General features: G+C 55.1%; 1 protein-coding gene across 2 annotated transcripts in view; it reads left to right on the forward strand.

Annotated features, from left to right (window-relative positions):
• PPP2R2C (protein phosphatase 2 regulatory subunit Bgamma) overlaps positions 1–15,339 on the forward strand; it is a 137,541-nt gene extending 122,202 nt beyond the window's left edge. For both annotated transcript variants that reach the window (XM_022582451.3, XM_022582450.3), the window contains exons 8-9: positions 4,097–4,188; positions 12,579–15,339. In XM_022582451.3, the coding sequence (XP_022438159.1) occupies positions 4,097–4,188; positions 12,579–12,870 (384 nt within the window). In that variant the 3' untranslated portion in view covers positions 12,871–15,339. The remainder of the gene's footprint in view (positions 1–4,096; positions 4,189–12,578) is intronic.
• Positions 15,340–18,351: the final 3,012 nt, after the last annotated feature.

The following is an 18,351-nucleotide window of genomic DNA, read 5'->3' on the forward strand; positions in this document are numbered from 1 at the left end:
GGATTCGTGAAAGGGCCCCTTTGTTAGCCACTTGTGTTTACTGCAGGCCTCCAGCTCCCACTGCACTTCCCAGGAAGGGGTCAGCCCCTCCTCTACTCTTGGGAATGGGAGGGGTCAGAGACTGGGGCGGGAATGACTTAACCCCTGCTCAGGCCTGTGGGACTGACTGTTCTGGCACCTTCCCAGAGCATGCCCTTCCCAAAGCCTGCCCAGGGACATGACTGTGTCCAGCCCTCTGAGGCCTCTCAGCCTTTCGTGTCCCTGGTGTCAGCAAAAGCCCCCAGACCCTGAAGCTAGGTGCAGTGTTCAATGTGAGCATTTTGTGGGGAGAGGGTCCAGAGCCTTCAGATTCCCAAAGCACGTGAGGACCCAATAAAGTGGGAGAATCACTGCTCTGGAGGACCAGGTCCAAAGCTGGGTGCTTGGCCTCTGGCCCAGCTGACCTATTGATTCTAAAATAGTAGTCTTTACATAAAACCAACATAACTAACATCTTTTAGCTGTTAGGTGCTAGAAATTGTGTAAAACAGAATTGTGTTTGGCTGACTTGCAGTACTGAATAGATAGGGGCTTTTCTCCCTTCACAGGAAGCCTGGAGTATCCTAGAATACTTAGTGGCTTTGTGACCTGCCCAGTGTCCCAGTAGCCACTTCTGTGATTTAGTTCACTATTGTTTGAGTGTTGGTTTTCTACCTTCATGTTTGATACCTCATGGTGGCAAAACGGCTGCCACAACTCCAGGAACTATGTTGACCTCCATTCAGGAAAGGAGGAAGTGTGAAAGGCTGTGCTGCTTGGATCTGTGGTATGTTTTATTATGAACACAAAAACTTTCCCAGAACACTCCTGAGAAGACCTCTTACAACTCATTGGCTAGAACAGGCCCATGACCCGGCTGGAAAAATTAGTAGGTTTACAGCCTCTGTGCTTGAAGAAGACAGGGAGAAAAGGGTAGGGATGGGTGTTGAGTGAGCCTTAGCATGTGCTTCATTGACCTAAGACCTTGGCACACTTTTCCTCTTCTAAGCCTCCCAGCTGTCCTGGACGGCGGGGACAGTGTTCTCTCTATCCCATTTTATTTGGAGAAAATTGAGCTAAAAGGCATATCTGTGGTGGTAGAGTAGCAAGCAGCCGACCTTAGATTGGTCTTTCTTACTCCATAGTCAACACCCTTCCTCACCCTGCCACCAGAGGGCAGGAGGCACTCAGTATGCGGGAGAGAACAGCACGTGTGTTTGGACGAGTGCATCAGTGAGGCCGCGTTGAGTGCAAGGAGCACACACGAACGTGCCAACCTGGAGGGGTGAACACGAGCATCTTAAAAATCTGTGTCCAGAAATGACCTCAGGCACCACTGATCCCTGTTCATCTTAGTCGCACACATACTGGGCTGGTGCTTTGTGCCCCACTAGACCCTGGGCTCAGAAGAAGGGAGGAGCCGTGGCCTCACCCTCAAGGGTCCCAGATGACAGGAACACAGGGAACCTGAGCCTGCTGTGGCCATGGGCTAGGAGACCTCTAGCCACAGACACACACCACGTGAGAGCCGCTGAGGGCTTTTGAGGAAGCAGAGTGGAGAAAGGGGAACAGCTGGGGGAGGGCCCTGCTATTTCTTCAGACAGGTGGCCCACCTGGGGAGCCCAGCCCCACCATCTCCAGTTGCCTATAACCCCACTCATTTATTTTTAAAAAATGTATTGAGGTCCTGTGATGTGCCAGGCCCTGTGCACCCCACTGGGAAATTGTTAGGGAACAAGGCAAGTAAGTCCTGCCTAGAGGGGCATCCGTTTCAGCAGGGAAGATGACCAGAAACCTAGCAAATAGGTGAAATAATCACAAGCTTCCAAAAGAGTGACAAACCAGGGGCTGAGGAGGAGAAAATAGGCATGCTGAAGCCTAGGGGAAATAAGGGCATGAGCCCTCTACAGGGAGGGTGTTCCCAGAGGAGGGAAGAGCAAGTGCAAAGGTCCTGAGGCAGGAACATGGTTAGTGCGCTCAAGAAATGGTGAGGAGAGACTTCCCTGGAGGTCCAGTGGTTAAGACTGCGCTTCCAATGCAGGGGGCGCTGGTTCAATCCCTGGTCAGGGAACTAAGATCCCACATGCCGCACGGCATGGCCAAAACAAAGAAATAGTGAGGAGCCAGCTGGAGCAGAGTGAACATATGGGAGAGAAGAAGAGCCTGAGGTCAGTGAGGTGACCGGGGGGACTTGTGTGCGCCGGAGTGTTTTGAGCAGAGGCATGACGTGATTCAGCTTGGTTTCAAAGGGATCCCTCTGCTGCCTGTAAGATAAACCAGGGCTGGGGATTGGGGTGTAGGCAGACACAGGGAGAGCAGCCAGAAGTCGTCTGCAATAAGCTGGGTGGTGGTGCTTGGAGCAGGGTGGCAACGTAGGACAGATGTGGTGAGAAGGGACTGGGCTCCGGATTGCTTTGGATCCTGGACAGGCTGAGTGTGGGTATGAGAGACAAGAAGTGTGTGGAAACATGCTGTCACCTTTGTCCAGAAAGGATGGGGGACGGTAGAGGGACCAGGGTTCACCAGCCTCGAGGGGTCTGGACGGTCCAGTGTGGGCTCTGGGGAGAGAGATTCTGGCTGGAGAGAAACATCTGGGTGATGTCAGCGTATGGACAGAATTTAAAACAGTAGTGCAGGGAATTCCCCGATGGTCCAGTGGTTAGGACTCAGCACTTTCACTGCCGAGGGCCCGAGTTCAATCCCTCATTGGGGAACTAAGATCCCATAAGCTGTGAGGCAGGGCCCCAAAATAAAAATAAAGCAGGAGTGCAGGTTGAGTGGGAAGAGAAGGGCGGTGGAGCAAGCTTCGCGGGCAGGGCGGTCAGGGAGCCCTCTCTGGGGAGGGGCATGCCATCCGAGGCCTGAGGAAGTCCTGTGTTAAGAACCTTCCAGCCTGCGGGGTCAATATAAACACATGCTAAGTCAGGGCAGGAGCCTCAGGTGCACTTGATGCTCTGAGGAGTCAGAGAGAGAAGTTCAGCCTGGGGGAATCCAGGGAGGCTGCCAGAGGAGGAGACCTACTCTAAAGCTGGGTTTTTAAAGATGAATAAGAGGTTCCCCGATGGAAAAGAAAACCCCCTTTTTCTTCCCCACCCCTCCCTGCACTTGACCCTTGGTTTGTGGCCAGTGTCACTGCCCAGCAGGAGTTGGACACTTCTTTCTCTCCATCCCTCCATAGTTAATCGGGGTCGCAAACACCTCCCTGGTTCTTTGCCCCATGGTCGTTGCCCTGAACCCTCATGCTGTTCTCCGGCAGGGGGAATCTCGTGACCCACTTTTCAGACGGGAAACCTGAGGCTCATAGCAGCTAAGTGACTCCCCTGGGTCACAAAGGGGCAGAGCCAGGAGTTCAGGCTTCATGTTACCCATTTACCTGCCCCTTCCGCCACCCAGAGGGCAGGGCCATGTCCCCGAAGAGAGCTGGCACCCAGGAGGCCCCGTGGTTATAGAGCTTGTGGGATGGGGCTACAGTCAGATGGACGCAGGTCATGGGGCATCAGCATCTCTCCTGTGGTGTCTGGTAACCCTGGGAGAGGACCCTGGCCTTCCACTTGTACGCTGTGTGACTTTGGGCCAGTTACTTAACCTCTGAGCTTCAGTGCCTCATCTATAAAACAGGACAGGTGACGTCTGCCGAGATCACGCCTGAGAGGCCTGTGTGACTTCTCCTTCCCCTTTTCTCCATGATGGTCACCAGTGTGCTCACGGTGACCACTTGTCCTCAGAGGACATGACCCTATACCAAATAGTCACTTACATTTGATCCTGGAACAGCCCATGAGGTGAGTGCTCTTATCACTTTAAGGATGAATAAACCAAGGCTCAGAGAGGGTGAGGTCACTGTCCAGGGTCACACAGCCAGGGAGGAGCAAAGCCAGGATTTGGTCCCCTCTCTGGCCACAGCTCAGGGGTCGGCCGTGTGCCAGGCTATGGACCCTTCCTGATGAGCAGGGCTGAGTTGGGAGTGCCATCCAGACCCCGGAGGACACAGCCCTGCTCAGTGAGACCCTCCTCGTGGACGGGAGCCAGGACTGTCGGGGTGCCCCCCTCGACTCACCCCGTCCCCTTCTCTCACCAGGTCCACGATTACCTTCGGAGCAAGCTCTGTTCCCTGTATGAGAACGACTGCATTTTTGACAAGTTCGAATGCGCCTGGAATGGGAGCGACAGGTAACCTCAGACCTTGGACCCCACCCACCTAACTAGGGACCTTCCACTCTGCAGGGCCGGCTGGTGACCTGGGCAGGATGTGTCAGGGGGACTAACTGTTATCAAGCCTGAGGAATCAAGGTGTTCCAAGGAGGCCCAGTCTTTCTTGTAGCAGGTTCGAGCTCTCAGCTCTCAGATTCAAGGGCAGAAAGGAAACTTCATGTTCTGAAACTATACCTAACATCCATGTGGAGCCCTGTTCTCCTGAGTGGTAGTGGAAACATCTTTAGTCAATTCCGGGTCCCTCACCGTGCAGCCCCTTCCCCACGTTGTCAGGACTGAGGGCTGTTCAGGTGCTAGAGCCCCGAGGCGGGGAGGGCTTTAGCCACCAGTCTACACCCGCCTCCACCCTCCTCCGGCCATCGTGGTTGTAGCTTCAGGCGCATTGGGCTCCGGGGAGCATGGCAGAGCTGCTGCACCTTTTGTGGCTGGGGGCTTCCACAGGTGCAGCCGCCTCTCACAGCCCCACCCACCTGGGAAATGGCTCTGAGCCTGACCTGAGTTCCTGCTTCCCCATCACCTGGCTCAGCCCAGGGCGAGTGTGGACAGGGAAGGCCCAGGGCAGGGACCCAGGTGACCAGAACTTGCAGGGCTGAAAAGCACTCTGGCCAGGATATCGGCCTGTTGCCCATCACACTTCACAAGCGGAGCGGGTTTGGCGAGGGAGAAGGCACGGAGTGAGAGCCGGCAGCCTTCGACTCAGGTGCCATCCCGGGGCGCGTCCATCCACGTGGACCCCGTCAGTCCTGCGTGTCCAGCCAGGAGCAGGCTGGGCTGTTCCCGAGTTCTGAGTGTGGCTGGCACTGCTGTGGTCGTGTGAGAGCTTCTGTGCTACCACCCTGTGTGGCTGTGAGCACAGACCCACCGGGACCACCAGGGAAGATGGGTGGGGACCCAAGGGGGGTCGAGCTGCTGTGTCCAGGAGTGGAGGATCCCCTAGAGCTTCTGCCAGCATCCTGGGGCTCAGGAGTCCCCACGTGGACAGTGCTCTCAGAGGGACCAGTATGGTGGGCACAGGGGGTCCGCTGAAGGACACTTAGAAAACCAGGTGGAGGCCCTGGCCCGAGGCTGGGCTGATGCAGCGGGGTCAGAGGGGACCCGCAACACTCCCTCCAGGGGCCTGCCCCCAGGCTGACACACTGGGGGTTCCCCAGGGATTACTGGCCGTAGGTCTGGGGCTGGGGAGTCTATTAGAATCTCAGAAGACAGCAAAAAGGGGATTCCAGTACTACTGCGTGTGTGTCTGTCTGTCTGCCTGTCTGTCTTTCTGTCTTTATGTGTTGGGCTCCCAGTGGTTGTGACCACTGCCCGCCTTTCCTTCACATTACCACCAGGGGGCGTCCATGAACGGGCACGCTGGGCTTCCAGAGACTGGAGCCGCCTTCTCTTCCTGGCTTTCAGGTGCCCAGCCTGGAGCTGCTGTCCTGCCTCTCACTGCCATGCACTTTACATGCCAGCCACCCCAGCCCTGGTAGTCCCTGCACCTTCCTCCACAACCCGCTCTACTCCCACCCCCTGGAACCCTGACCACACTGCACCTGGCTCACTCCTGCTGTCACCTCACTTTACTGACTCAACTTAAGGCCACCTCCTCCAGGAAGCCCTCAGGGTCCTCTGCATCTTGACACCCCCAGCCTCCTGGGTTTTCCTTCTGTGTCTTTGCATTTATTACATGTTTTCATCTTGCCTCTGTTTGCCTTCCCCACTGGTTGAGGTGTCGCTGGGAGTGTGACTGTAGCTCAGCCCATCCTGAGCCCCTCACTTGGGGCCTCAGGAGTGTCCAGGCAGTGGTTGTTGACCTTCTGGAAGGCATAGGGGTATGCCACCTCCTTCCACTTCAACACAAGCATCCCATGAGCCCAGCAAGCCCCATAGAGGAGGATCCCAAGGTAAATAAAGCCTGGTCCCAGCCTTCCAGGAGCTCAGAGGCAAAGGGGAGAAGCAAGTGCTGCCCTCCAGGGCCCCCACCCTTGAAAACCAAAGCAAACCTGAATCCCTCAGCTCAGCGTTTTCTGTCCTTCTCATGTTAACGGGAAGCTTCCAGCATGCCAGTTGTATAGGTAGCAGCACAGAGCGGGTGGACATTTGATAACCCTCACAGCGCCCGTTACCCAACTCTAGCGACTTAGATGGGCAGCCTGGGGGCGAGGAAGGGGCAGCGGTTTTGGGGTCAGACACCCTCGATTTCCAGACCGTGCTCCACCACTCTCCAACTGCATGCTTGAATAAGCCACCTGACTTCTCTGAGTCTGCTCACCTGGAAAGTAGTTCTAATAAATCAGGACTTTCAAGGGCTGCTTTGAGGATAAGACGCTGTATGTGAAACTCCTGGCAAGGCCATGGCTCCATATTGGCAGCGGATGGTCCGATGATTTGCACACACCGGTCTGTTGTTTGTCTTGTCTGAAAGAACCCTGCGGAGCCACCAAGACCCACCTCAAATGTCACCTCTTCTAGGAAGTTCCCCTTGATCTGTTCTGCCTGGGAAGAAGGTATTTGTGTCAACCAAGTATCTTCCAGTTGCAGGAATCAGATAAGCCTAAGCTTGTTCTGAGAAGTTCCAGCAAGGCTACCCCAGGGCTCATGCTGTACCTTTGGGGCCATCTCCTCTCTGTCCACTCCCATCTCTGAGCCTCCCTGCTTCTTCTTAAACACTAGCCTCATCCTCTCCTACTACAGATGGCTCCCCCTTGCTATTCGGGATGATGACCCCAAATAGTCCCCCTTCCATTGTCCTCCCAGCCCACAATCACCCTTCTAGGTATATGGAAAATTCTCATGGAAGGATCTGATTGGCTTTGTTTGGGTCACATGCTCACTTTTGAGCCAATCAGCATGGACATGATTTATTGCATGCCACAGTTGGCCAGCAGGGGGCAGTAGAGCACCGTGATTGTCACACTCTCCAGAACCACAGGGATGGGGCAGGAGCCTTTCCCCAGTGGAAAGAAGAGAGCCTGGGGACAAGGGCAGCCAGGACCTGTTAAAAGAACCTTCTAGAATGTTAGAGAACACCTAAGAATGGGAGCAATGGGCCATTCTGTCCCAATGTGGTTTGCAGGGTGCTGAGACCTGGTGTTCCCAGGTGAGAGAGACCCCTCCCTGCAGGTGTGGTGGGGCTCCCTCCCCTCCCCCAGAGGTGTCAGCTGGATCCCGCAGCCAAATGGAAGGAGGATTAGCAGCTGTGTGGGTTACAAATAACTTTAATGATCCCACTCTCCCTTCCCCTGATGGCTCAGGAGAAGGATGGGTGTTGTGTGAAAGCACCCACTGGGTTCTGTGAACTGTTCCCTAGAGAAGTGGGTGGTGGGAGGGCTGCCTTCTCTCTTCTCTCGCCCCTGCCAGCAGGGAGGGAGGGGGCGAGGCCCCCTGGTCGGGCCCCTTGGCACGCAGATTCCTACTCTCTCCTTCTGCTTCCCTAGTCTTGGGCTCCCAGTCAGACAGGTGAGTGGGGCTTCAGGCCACACGGATGGTTAGAATTCAGAAATACCTGTTGGCATTTAATACATAACAGGAGGTGGGATTTACTGAGCTCAGCACTGTTCTAAGTGTTTTACCTTGTTATCCAGTCCATTCTCACCAGGGGCTGGGGTCCCTCACCCCATTTTATAGATGGGAAAACTGCACGGGGAGCTAGGAAGCATGTCAGGGGCAGAGCTGGGATCTGGACGCAGGTGGCTGAGCCGACCCAAGCACTGTCCACACTGCATGTGCTTGTGGAGTGTGCCTTTGCCTTTTAGGCCCAAGTAAAGCAGGTGGAGAGAGAAAGGCTTCCTTCCCTGTCTTCCCCAGGTCACCCAGCATCGGGGCCTCCTGCCCGGCTCCTGACCCCGGTCTGAGCTGGTGGGCTCCACCCTTTCTGCTCCACAGCAGCTGCTCTGGGCCCAGGGAAGGGAGGCCTTGGCCCCCGGGACTCTCTCATTCCCCCGTCCTGCGTGCTGCACCTGCCCCCAGGCTGCCGAGCCCACCCCGGGTGGGGCTGGCTTGGGTTTTAAGAGCTTCTAGGTGGGTCTGTGCCCCTGCAGGCCACCCTCCTCCTTTGCAGGCTCCGGGAGGACCACCTCATAGGGTGGGGGTGAGGGACATCGCAAGGAGAGGGGCGATGAGGGAGGGGTGGAAGAAGGAGAGAATCCACCTTCTCTTGCTGCTGGCTTAGCAGTGTCATCCCAGCGTCACCCAGTGTCCCAGGGCCAGGCAGAGCGGGCGATCCGGAAGGACCAAAAGCAGGAGTCCCCTCATCATGAAGCCCGGCCCTCCTGCCTCCATCGGCACTGACCTCCTATGCCTAGGCCCCAGTGCCGGGGGCCACCCCGCGACCCGGCCTGACGTAGAGCCTGACACCAGCGCACGCCAGCTGTGGGAGGGACAGGGGGCGTCTGGCGGGGTCCCAGGCAGGCCCCCCTCTTGTCTGCTGAACCAGACAGGCCTGGTGGGCTTGCTGCCCCGAGTCGGGAGGTCAGCGTTCATCCCCACTGGTCACCCCCGACCCCCGAGGCCTGAGGAGTCCCTCGGCAGGGCGTGCACACGCATACACACACAAAGACACACGCACGGACGCACGCACACGCACGCTGGCAGCTAGCCCAGTGCACCCTCCCGCTCCCTGCCTCGGGGTCCTCCTCGCTCACCTTGCAGAAGGGGCTCCAGGCCTCTGTCCGGCCCTGCATGCCCATGCTTGCAGCCCCACTGCCTCTCCTGAACACGAAGACTTGGGCGCGGCTTCCCCGCACCCACAGTGGCCCTTGGTCGCTGCCACCTGCTCACCTGCCCTCCTCTCGCCCCTCCAGCCCTGCTGTGTCTGAGAGGCGGGAAGAAGGGCAGTGGAGAGCGCAGACCCGGGGAGTGGTTCCCCGGCATCACCTCCCGGGCTGTGTGGGAAGGCCAAGGTCAATGTGACGAGCCCTGTCCCTGCAGCACCCCCTGCTCCCCTCCGCCCATCCCCTGGCCTTGGGACACTTGGGCGCTGGCAGGCAGGATGGCCCCTCTGACCCCACCCCCAGCCTCTCAGAGGCCCAACCTCACCCCGCCCTCCTCCCTGTCTTCTGGCCCAAACAAGGGCGACCTTTGGCTGGCTGAGCCGCTGCACTCCGGTGATGACCCGGGCAAGGGTCACACTCTTGGACCCCGAGGGGAAGCCGCTGGCCCACACAGCAGCCCCAGGGCAGCCCCGAGAGACCTGGGCTTGGGCTCCAGTGATGCATGGGCGGTGGCACTGTCGTGAAGTCTCACGGGCCATAACTTAGGCGACATCAGAGCCAACACAGCCTTCCCTGGCATGAGCTGACCTCTGAGGAGAGAAGGGGGGCTTCTTTGGGAAGGAGGGAGCAGAGGGCACTGTCCCCCACCCCCGCACCCCCCGCCAGCAGCGCTGGGGGGCGCCTCACGCCCACCCAGCACCTCCGCAGCATGTCATTTCCTCTGCAGCACTCGGGTCTGTTCACAGCAGTTAAGGTTTCAGAACAGAAGAGACTAGAGCCAGAAAGCGCGTTAGAGTTCTCCACCACCCGCCCTTCACCTCCGGGGATTACACAAACCTCTTAAAAGGCAGAACCCTTTGACTGCCACGTGCCACCCCTCCCCAGATAGCGTCCGAGAAGCCCCCTCCACTCACCCCTGGCCTGTCCCCTGTCCCTGTGCAGGGGGGTGGCCGCGCAGCTTGTTTCGTGCCTTCCTAAGTCTTCCGAGGGTGACTGTGACTGTGTGTGACCCTGCCCCGGCATTCAGTGATCCATTCACTTGTTCATTCATTCATTCATTCGTTCATCATATACTTAGTGAGCCCCTACTGGGGGCAGGTACCTTCTGAACCTGCAGATCTGGCAGTGAATGAGAGAAGCTTCTGGCCCTTCAGTGCATTTGGTTTACGAAGCATTTACTGAGTTTTCGTTGTCCCCGGGGCATGGGGGCTGGGCGGCTCTGCTTGGTCTGTTCCTGTCCGCTGCTGCCAGGGGTTATCTTTCTTTCGAGGACCACTTCCCACATAGGTGGCCAAGCCAGGCCCTGGGGACTCAGACAAGACACACCTGCGCCGGGAGCCCCCCACCCCCACCGCCCCGCCTCTGCCGGAGAGGTAGAGGCACCGGCGGGCGCTGCTGGCCCACGGGCGATTAGCGCTGCGAGGTGAGCCCGGAGGGGTCCCCACTTGCCCCTCCAGCTCCCATCTCCACCCTCCTCCACAGAGACTATACCTGGAGGCCGACCCCATGGGCTGCATCCACAGGCCTCCGTGCCCACTGGCTTCTGGCCGGGTTTAACCACTGAGGACCCTAGAAGGAGACTGAGGGTGGAGAGAGAGGCCAGAGCGTTTATTCCCCCTTGTTTCCTGTCATCTTGGCTGACTGTGTCCCTTTGGGCACAGCTCCCTTCAGAGGACAGCCCCCTTCACACAGACCTCTCTGGCTCTGTCTCTTTCTCTCTCTCTCTCTCTCCTGTGACTCCTCCCTCCCCTTCCCTCTCAGGCCTGGGGGCAGTTTCAAAATCTCCAAATGTACCAGTCCCAGGGCACAGCACTTTCCCTGTGTTCCCTTAGAACCTTCCAGAACATTTGCGAACAGTCTTTCTATGGAGCGCCTCTCCTACCACCCAGTTGGCACATGCCCTCTGCCCCCTGCTGGGGCCCGGGTGGGCCTCACCCCCTTCCGCCAGGACGCCCCTGGAACATCTGAGGAAGTGCCACTTTATAGAAGGGGATTTCCATCCTCATTGCCCCCAAATACCTACCCATCCATCTCTGAACACAAGGTCAGGGAGAGCGGTTTGGGTGTTGAGGGGAGGTGGCACCAAGCGCTAACGTGCAGATTGTGGCTCTGGTGGGAGGCTGGCCTCACGGGCACACGGCCATCTCCAGGAACCGCACAGCCTGGGCAGGCAGCTGCTTGTGGGCCGGAACCTAAACGGGGTTCCTGGCCCAGACTTGCCAGGCCCCAAGCCAAGTGAAAGGTCCTTTCTGTGAAGGATCAGAGGCCGGAGGGGCAGACTTATCAGTGAGAAAGGAAACAAAGTGCTGTATCAATCACATTGGGAGACGGATGCCACTCTACCCTCTTCCCTCTGCTGGGGAGACCCCTCTCCTTGAGCAGTTTCAGGAACCAGGCAGCAGAGGGGCCTCCCCAACCCACACCCAGGCCATCAGCATCTAGAAAGGACCGACATTAAGACATGGTCCACAGGCGAGGTGACAGGTGACTTGTAATGACAACTTGTCCATTCTCATGTGGGCCCCGGGGAGGTGGGCTTCCCTGGGTCTCCCATGAAGATGCTACAGGCTGGGGCCTCAGGTACCACACTCTCCTGGTGTCAGCCCAGGTTCTCCCACAAGAAGGAAATATGTTACCAGGACATATGTCACTTTCAGCCTGTGGCTCAGCATCATTCGGGGAGCCTGAGCATCTGACCCTACACAGCCCAGTGCACGGGATTACTCCTGTGACTTGGGTGATACTGAAGACATGGCTCATGTGCATAACCCTTGTAAACCGAGGGGTCCTCGTGGCTCATCTTGGAGCAATGACACCATCAGGAAGCACAGTTCATCTCCTAAAGGGAGGAGGGATTCCAATCTGTCCGCATCTCTCCTGAAGAACATTGAAGGGGACCACTTCCTTACCCTCAGTATCGTTTTCTGGAATTCACTCCCACCTCCCCAGTTACTTTGTATGCCCTGCCCCCAGCTGCTCCAAAACCCAACCCCTTTCTCCAGGCCCAGGCCCATGTAGGTGGTATTCTTTTCTCTCCCATCTCTTACTGTGTAGATTAACATCCTTCCTCTGGTCCAAAAGGAATCCCTTCTCCTTAGGAGAGGTAGGGAGAAGAGGTGGGGAGTGGATAGACAAATATAGAATGCTCGTTAGGAGAACGGGGGAGGTCTGTGAACACCTGCACATTGATGGTGTGCAGACAGTGATCATTTAGTCACTCAACTATTCAGACAACAGGAGGGTCCTGGGTCCCCGCCAGGAGGCCACATCTGGCTGATTCAGGGGCCTGCCTTTTGTCAGTGCAGAGTTTGTAGCCCAGTGTCTCCTGTGTTTATTTCACTTTGCTCGTCTTCTGCTGTTGTTAGTCTTACTGAAAGTCTAGGGCTCTCTCTTTTGGACTAAAGGGCAAACAAAGTACAAGGGAATGTTTTTATAATGTTTGGGGCAGAGCATTAAACGGGTCTCAGTTCCTGGCCCTAAGTCTGTGTGCTGAGGCAGCCGAGATGTGAGGGAGGACAAGAGACCCTAAGAGAAGGTGGGAAGAGGCAGGCGTGTCCCCCGTCTGCTTCCCGGGCGATGGCCCTGCAGCCCCGGGAGGAGGGGCGGGCTTCTCTCTTCTGTTGCCCTGCCTGACGCCGCTCCGTCTCCCGCCAGCGTCATCATGACCGGGGCCTACAACAACTTCTTCCGCATGTTTGACCGGAACACCAAGCGGGATGTGACCCTGGAGGCGTCGCGGGAGAGCAGCAAGCCCCGGGCGGTGCTCAAGCCGCGGCGCGTGTGCGTGGGCGGCAAGCGGAGGCGGGACGACATCAGCGTGGACAGCTTGGACTTCACCAAAAAGATCCTGCACACGGCCTGGCACCCGGCCGAGAACATCATCGCCATCGCGGCCACCAACAACCTGTACATCTTCCAGGACAAGGTGAACTCCGACATGCACTAGGCGCCACACGGCCACGCGCGGAGCGGCCACCACGGGGCGCCGGGCCGTCCGTCCAGCATCCCGGGGCCGGACCGCCTTTGCTGGTGATTGTTTGAAAACAGGAAAAAGGATTCACAGTAAACCGACGTGATTGTCGGCCTTGAAGTTCAGTTCTTTCATCCCGTTCTTTAACCGCGTGCAGTCGTTCCAACCTTATTAGGATTTTTACCTCTGCGCGTTAATTTTTCACTCCAGAGGTTCCTTTCTGGGGACGAGGGAGCCCCGGAGCCATTTCTCTCGTGCGCCTCACTGGCCCCAGATCAGGGCTCCGGGGACAGAGAACGAAGCTCAAACAAGCCAGCCAGGGATTCTTTTGATGATAAATGGAGCAATTGCCACTGTTTCAGAGCCGAGGGTCTCACTGTTTTGCTTTTTGGATCGTGAATTCATGCTGAGAATTTGCAAGCTCTTTTAGGTTATTTTAATGTCTTTGAATATCCCAGGTCTGTTACAGTTTCTTGAGAGGAAGGGGAATGGAATCCCATGTGTGTGCCTGTTTTCTTCACCATTTAAACAACCCTTCGCGAGCATCTGCCCCGTGCTGGGCGTGGTGCCAGCCCCCCAGGCCCATGCGTCTGTCCCTGCAGCCGCCCTGTGGCTCTCCTGTCATCCTGCAACCGTCACTGACACCTCGTGGGAACTCGTACTGGCTCCCTCCATGATCTTTCTGCATCTTCATCACGACCCTGTGAACTGGGTGCCTATTCATTTCCTCCATAAATGCCAACTGCACACTGAGTGCCAGGCTCTGTGCCAGGTGCCAGGGATTAAAAGTGAATAACTTGTCATTCCCATTGTGCATACAAGAAAACTGAGGCCCAAGGCCTGCACCAACCAAGGGGGGAGTCAGGAATCCCATCCAGGCGCTCCCACAAGGCCCTTTATAACCCACCACGTTGGTGGCTTATGTTAAAGCAGCATTCTAGCCTGGAAGCTTCTGGAAACATCTCTTCATCTTGTGAAGCAGGACAGAGCAGGTGGGACAATGACGAGGGTCCGGGGAGAATCGAGACACAGAATGCAGAAGACCCCCAGGGTGCCCCTCACCTGTTGGGTAACGAGGAACTCCGCCCTCTCTCCACCCCACATCTGTACCCCAGCTCCTTTTCCAGATGCACTGAACTGCCTCCAAAAGAAAATTGCATGTTATGACCATTTTAGGATAAATTTTCTTTTATGACCCTCAGTCCCGAAGGACACTTACCCTCGGGCCACAGAGAATGCGGTATTTCCAGGACAGTTCCTCCCGCTGTCAGGACCAGATCGGCCCACCCACCCACCACGCCCACTTGTCTTTGCCCTTGGAACTGGCAGCAGAGCCACGTGGCTTGCATTTTGATTCAAAAAGCGGAGTTCAGAGGCCCAACCGAATCCGACATTTTTTTTTTACAAGATGTAACCTAACCCAGGAAATAGGCCCAACCCGAGATTTTTCTCAACAAATAATGGTCTACTTTTGTGTGTGTCAAAGCACAGAACGCGTGTGCGCTCACTTCCAGCCATACGATAATTACACAAGGAAATGGGTCCATTGATTTTTTTTTAATCAACATGAATGAAGAATGTTTGTTTATATATCACTGTAAAATCCAGGTGACCTGGACAGTATTATATGTACATATCTATTCTAACTAAAGTTAACAATCACAGGGATGGATTCCTCTTTTTCCCTTTGTAAAGAGGTTCAAAATGTGGTAAATTGTATAGAAATCTTGTTGAAGCCAAAATCCAGCGCTGAGGGCCTTACACAATTACTGGGGTATTTGGTGTGATCCATTTCCCTTTGTGATTCAGATGCTGAGAGGAAATTTGCATTTGCAGATAGAGGTTACTGTCAGATCATAGATTTAACATGGACCATTTCTACAAAGTGCAAATCTGTATTCAAAAGGAGGTCTTAATACAGTTCCTGGTTCCTTACTCTGTTTTAAACTTTGGATACCAAACCAGAAAGAAAAAAAAAAAAAGGGAAAGAAAGAAAAAGATCTCAGAAGAAAAAGCGTGCCTTTGGATCCCTGGAAGATAATGATGTCCAAAGCAAATTATGAATAAAATGTGTGTTGAGAAAAGATGCTGAGGGGGAGAGGCAAAACTAGACATGGCAGAAGGGCCAGTAACATAGTCACAAACTTTGCTTCCTTACCGTTTAAATTTTCTGCTCTTCTTGAATGTACGGGCGTTCACATGGTCATTGTGAAGTTGTTGAGTTGTTTTTGTTTTTATTTCAATACTCTCTGAGGACTGATCGCTCGGTGGCATCGGATAAGTGGTGGTAGAGTAGACAGGCCTGACCATTTTGGACTCTGTAACTCATAGGTGCATTCTTGTTTTCTTTGGTGTCTCACAAACTATCCAACTGTTGAATAAAGTTATAAATATGTTAATACCAGCTTTTTCCAATAAAATAACAAATGTTACATGGAAAATGAGGCTTGGAATGCTGTTTGTTTTTAATGGGCCGTGGGTCAGGAGGCACATATGGCGGATGGGGATACACGTGGGAAGCCTGGCTCACTTCCAGGCTTTCCTGCCTCCAGATTCTACGGCAGCCTTTACCCTTCCCGAGCTCTGATTTCAACACTGAGGAAATGGAGCTGATGATAGATAGTACTGACCTCGTGGTTTGGGGTCGTGAGGGGAGGGGTGAGATTAAATTGGATAAGGCCTGCAAAGTGCAGTGCCTGGCACGTAAGCGCTCAATAAATGACAGTTGTCTTGTTTTGTTTTGTTTTGTTTTGAAGCAAGGAAGCATAGCCCACCATGATTTTCAAACATTCTCACACTCTCCCCTCACCTTTTTTGAGCCTCACATCCAACTTGAGAATATGGCACAGATGAGGAAACTGAGGTTCAGAGAGGTGAAGGAATTGGCTCAAAATCACACAGCTAGCAGGTGCTGGAGCCACGTTTCTAGTTTGGTCCAGTTAACTCCTAATACGGTGCTCCCCCAGCAGCACCACCACACATGCTTCAGTGTCCTGGGGAACAGGATCTGGGAGGAACCAGACCACAGGGCATCTGGATTGGTTCTGGAAGCCAGAGAGTCCCAGCCCCACATGCTGCAATGGCTGAGATAAGCCAGAGACTGTGTGGGGAAGTGCTTCATGTACCTCGTGGCTTCCCTGCTCCCCTCCTGGGAGCCCAGGCCTTGCCTCCACTTTCAAGGGGGTGTTTTAACTTCGGGCCCAGCAGGAGGAAGGAAGTGGCTGTGCTGGTGGGGGTGCTGGCAGGACTTTGGCTAAGTTCTCCATCAACCACTCCACCCCAGGACACTGATAAAGGAGGGGAAACCACTTCCGGGCTGTGTGACCTTGGACGAGGGGCTAACCTCTCTGAACCCCATGTGTAAATAAAGGGCGATGCCACTCCTTCTTGCTGGGATGACTACTGAGGTAATAAAAAATACCTTGTTAAACCCATGGTAGTATCTCGTTTAGGCTTCATGTTTTGCCTTTTTGTGGGGGAAGGGGGGGAGTACTAGTGTTATACCCATTTTACACCTGGAGAAACTGAGGCTTAGGGAGAGTAAGATTTCACTTGTGCCGAAATTCATAGAACTTGTAAGTTGAGGAGTCTGAATTCAAACTCAGATGGTGGAAGCGCCGGCGCATGGCAGATGCCCAAAGGATGGTGACGATACCGTGGTCTCAGCCCTACCAAATCCAGCCCCACCCAGCACTGACTGAGCACCAGCTCTGGGACTCCACAGGTGTGATTAAGATGATGGACCTTGAGATGGGGAGCATATCCTGGATTATCCAGGGAGGAGCAGTCTGTCACATGAGTCCCAGAAGGTAGAGAACCTCTGTTGGCTGTACTCAGAGGGAGATGCAGCAGTGCAAAAAGGGTCAGAGAGATGTGACATGAGGACTCCACCTGTCATCGCTGGCTCTGAAGATGGAGGAAGGGGCCACAGGCCAAGGAGTGTGGGTGGCCTCTAGGAGCTGGAAAAAGCAAGGAAATGGATTCTCCCCTAGAGCCTCTGGAAGGAGCACAGCCCTGCCGACACATCGATTTTAGCCCAGTGAGACCACGTGGGACTTCTGACCGCCCCGCCCAACCCCGCAGACTGTAGGAGAATAAGTGTGTTGTTTTAAACCACTCTAGTTTGTGGTCCTTTGTCGCAGTGGCTCTGGGGAGTGGACACACTCAGGTGCCTTCATTCTGATCTCATAGCCAACACTTTCAGCAGATTCCTGCCCACTTTCACAGATGAGGACCCCAGAGAGGTCCAAGTACTCGCCTAAGGTCGAGCAGCAAAGGCAGGACCGGCCTCCACGTGGCCTTTCTTGGGGGCAGCCAGCGTGGGGCCTTGCCGGGAGCTCTGAGCCGTGCTCAGGGGCTGGCAGCCAGATGGTAGCACAGAGGGGTGTGGGGCTGCTAGAGGGCCAGGGCCCTGCGGGGAGCGGCACACGTGGACGAGCCCCCGGGCTGAGCTGTGGGCAGGCCACAGGGCGAGCACTCCAGGGGCCACGTGAAACAAGGCTCAAACTCTGCTCCCCTCGCCAGACCTCTTGCAACTGCAGACCATCCTCTGCTCAGGTGAAAGCAGAGCCATCACCCTGTTTCCCCCGAGCCCTGAGCCTCTGAGGCTCCTGACACCCACTGGAGTATACCCTTGAGCCTTGGCCTGGAGTGCGGGCCCCTCGGTGAACTGCCCAGCTGCCCTGTCAGCATCCTTACCCTTCACACTCCGTGTCGTTGTTGTATTAACAGCGGGCACTTCTGAGCCGTGCGCTGCACCAGGCACCGTGCTGAGAGCTTTTTGTGAGCTTTTCTCATTTCATCAGCAAGTCGCCGTAAACGAGGATGCTGTGATTTCCTTATTTTACAAAGATGGAAACTGAGGCACAGAGAGGGGTACCTCACCCAAGGCCACAAACTGGGGATCCGCCCCCAGGCAGTGTGCCCCCAGACTGGGTCCTGGGGTCGCCGCCACCTGAGCCACCTCAGGTCCCCATGGGTGCTGTCTGTGGGGTGTTTTCGGGCCACTGCTGCTTTTCCTCTGCTGGGAACTAACTTCGCAGCCTGGAACAGCAGGCTGGCTCAGGGCCTGCAGAAGTGGAACCACTCGACGACGAAACTTTAGCAAAGGCTTACCAGCTTGGAGGGATGGTTTCCTAGCAACGGAGAAGCTTATAGAGCTCAAGATAATTGCCCGAGTTGTGAGTGATTCATTTAAAACAGCCATGTCCTCTTTTAAAAAACAAAGCCCCATTGTCACTACCTGGATGCTGTTAGAATTCCACATGGGGCCCACACAGTCAAGTGACAATGAATTTCAGAGAGGAACTGACATCCACAAAAGGCAGCAATATTAGGAAGACAAAAGTAAAAATAAAAATGGAAAGGAATCCATTAGTAAAATGATGCAAAAAGATGTACAAACATGCAAAATAGAGATGGATGGCTGGAGAAGTGACTTATTCATTTAATACACGT

Source organism: Delphinapterus leucas, chromosome 5 (assembly GCF_059928025.1).
Source record: "Delphinapterus leucas isolate spDelLeu-1000000601 "Yukka" chromosome 5, BTC_Dleu_Yukka2, whole genome shotgun sequence".
NCBI classification, from domain to species: Eukaryota; Metazoa; Chordata; class Mammalia; order Artiodactyla; family Monodontidae; genus Delphinapterus; species Delphinapterus leucas.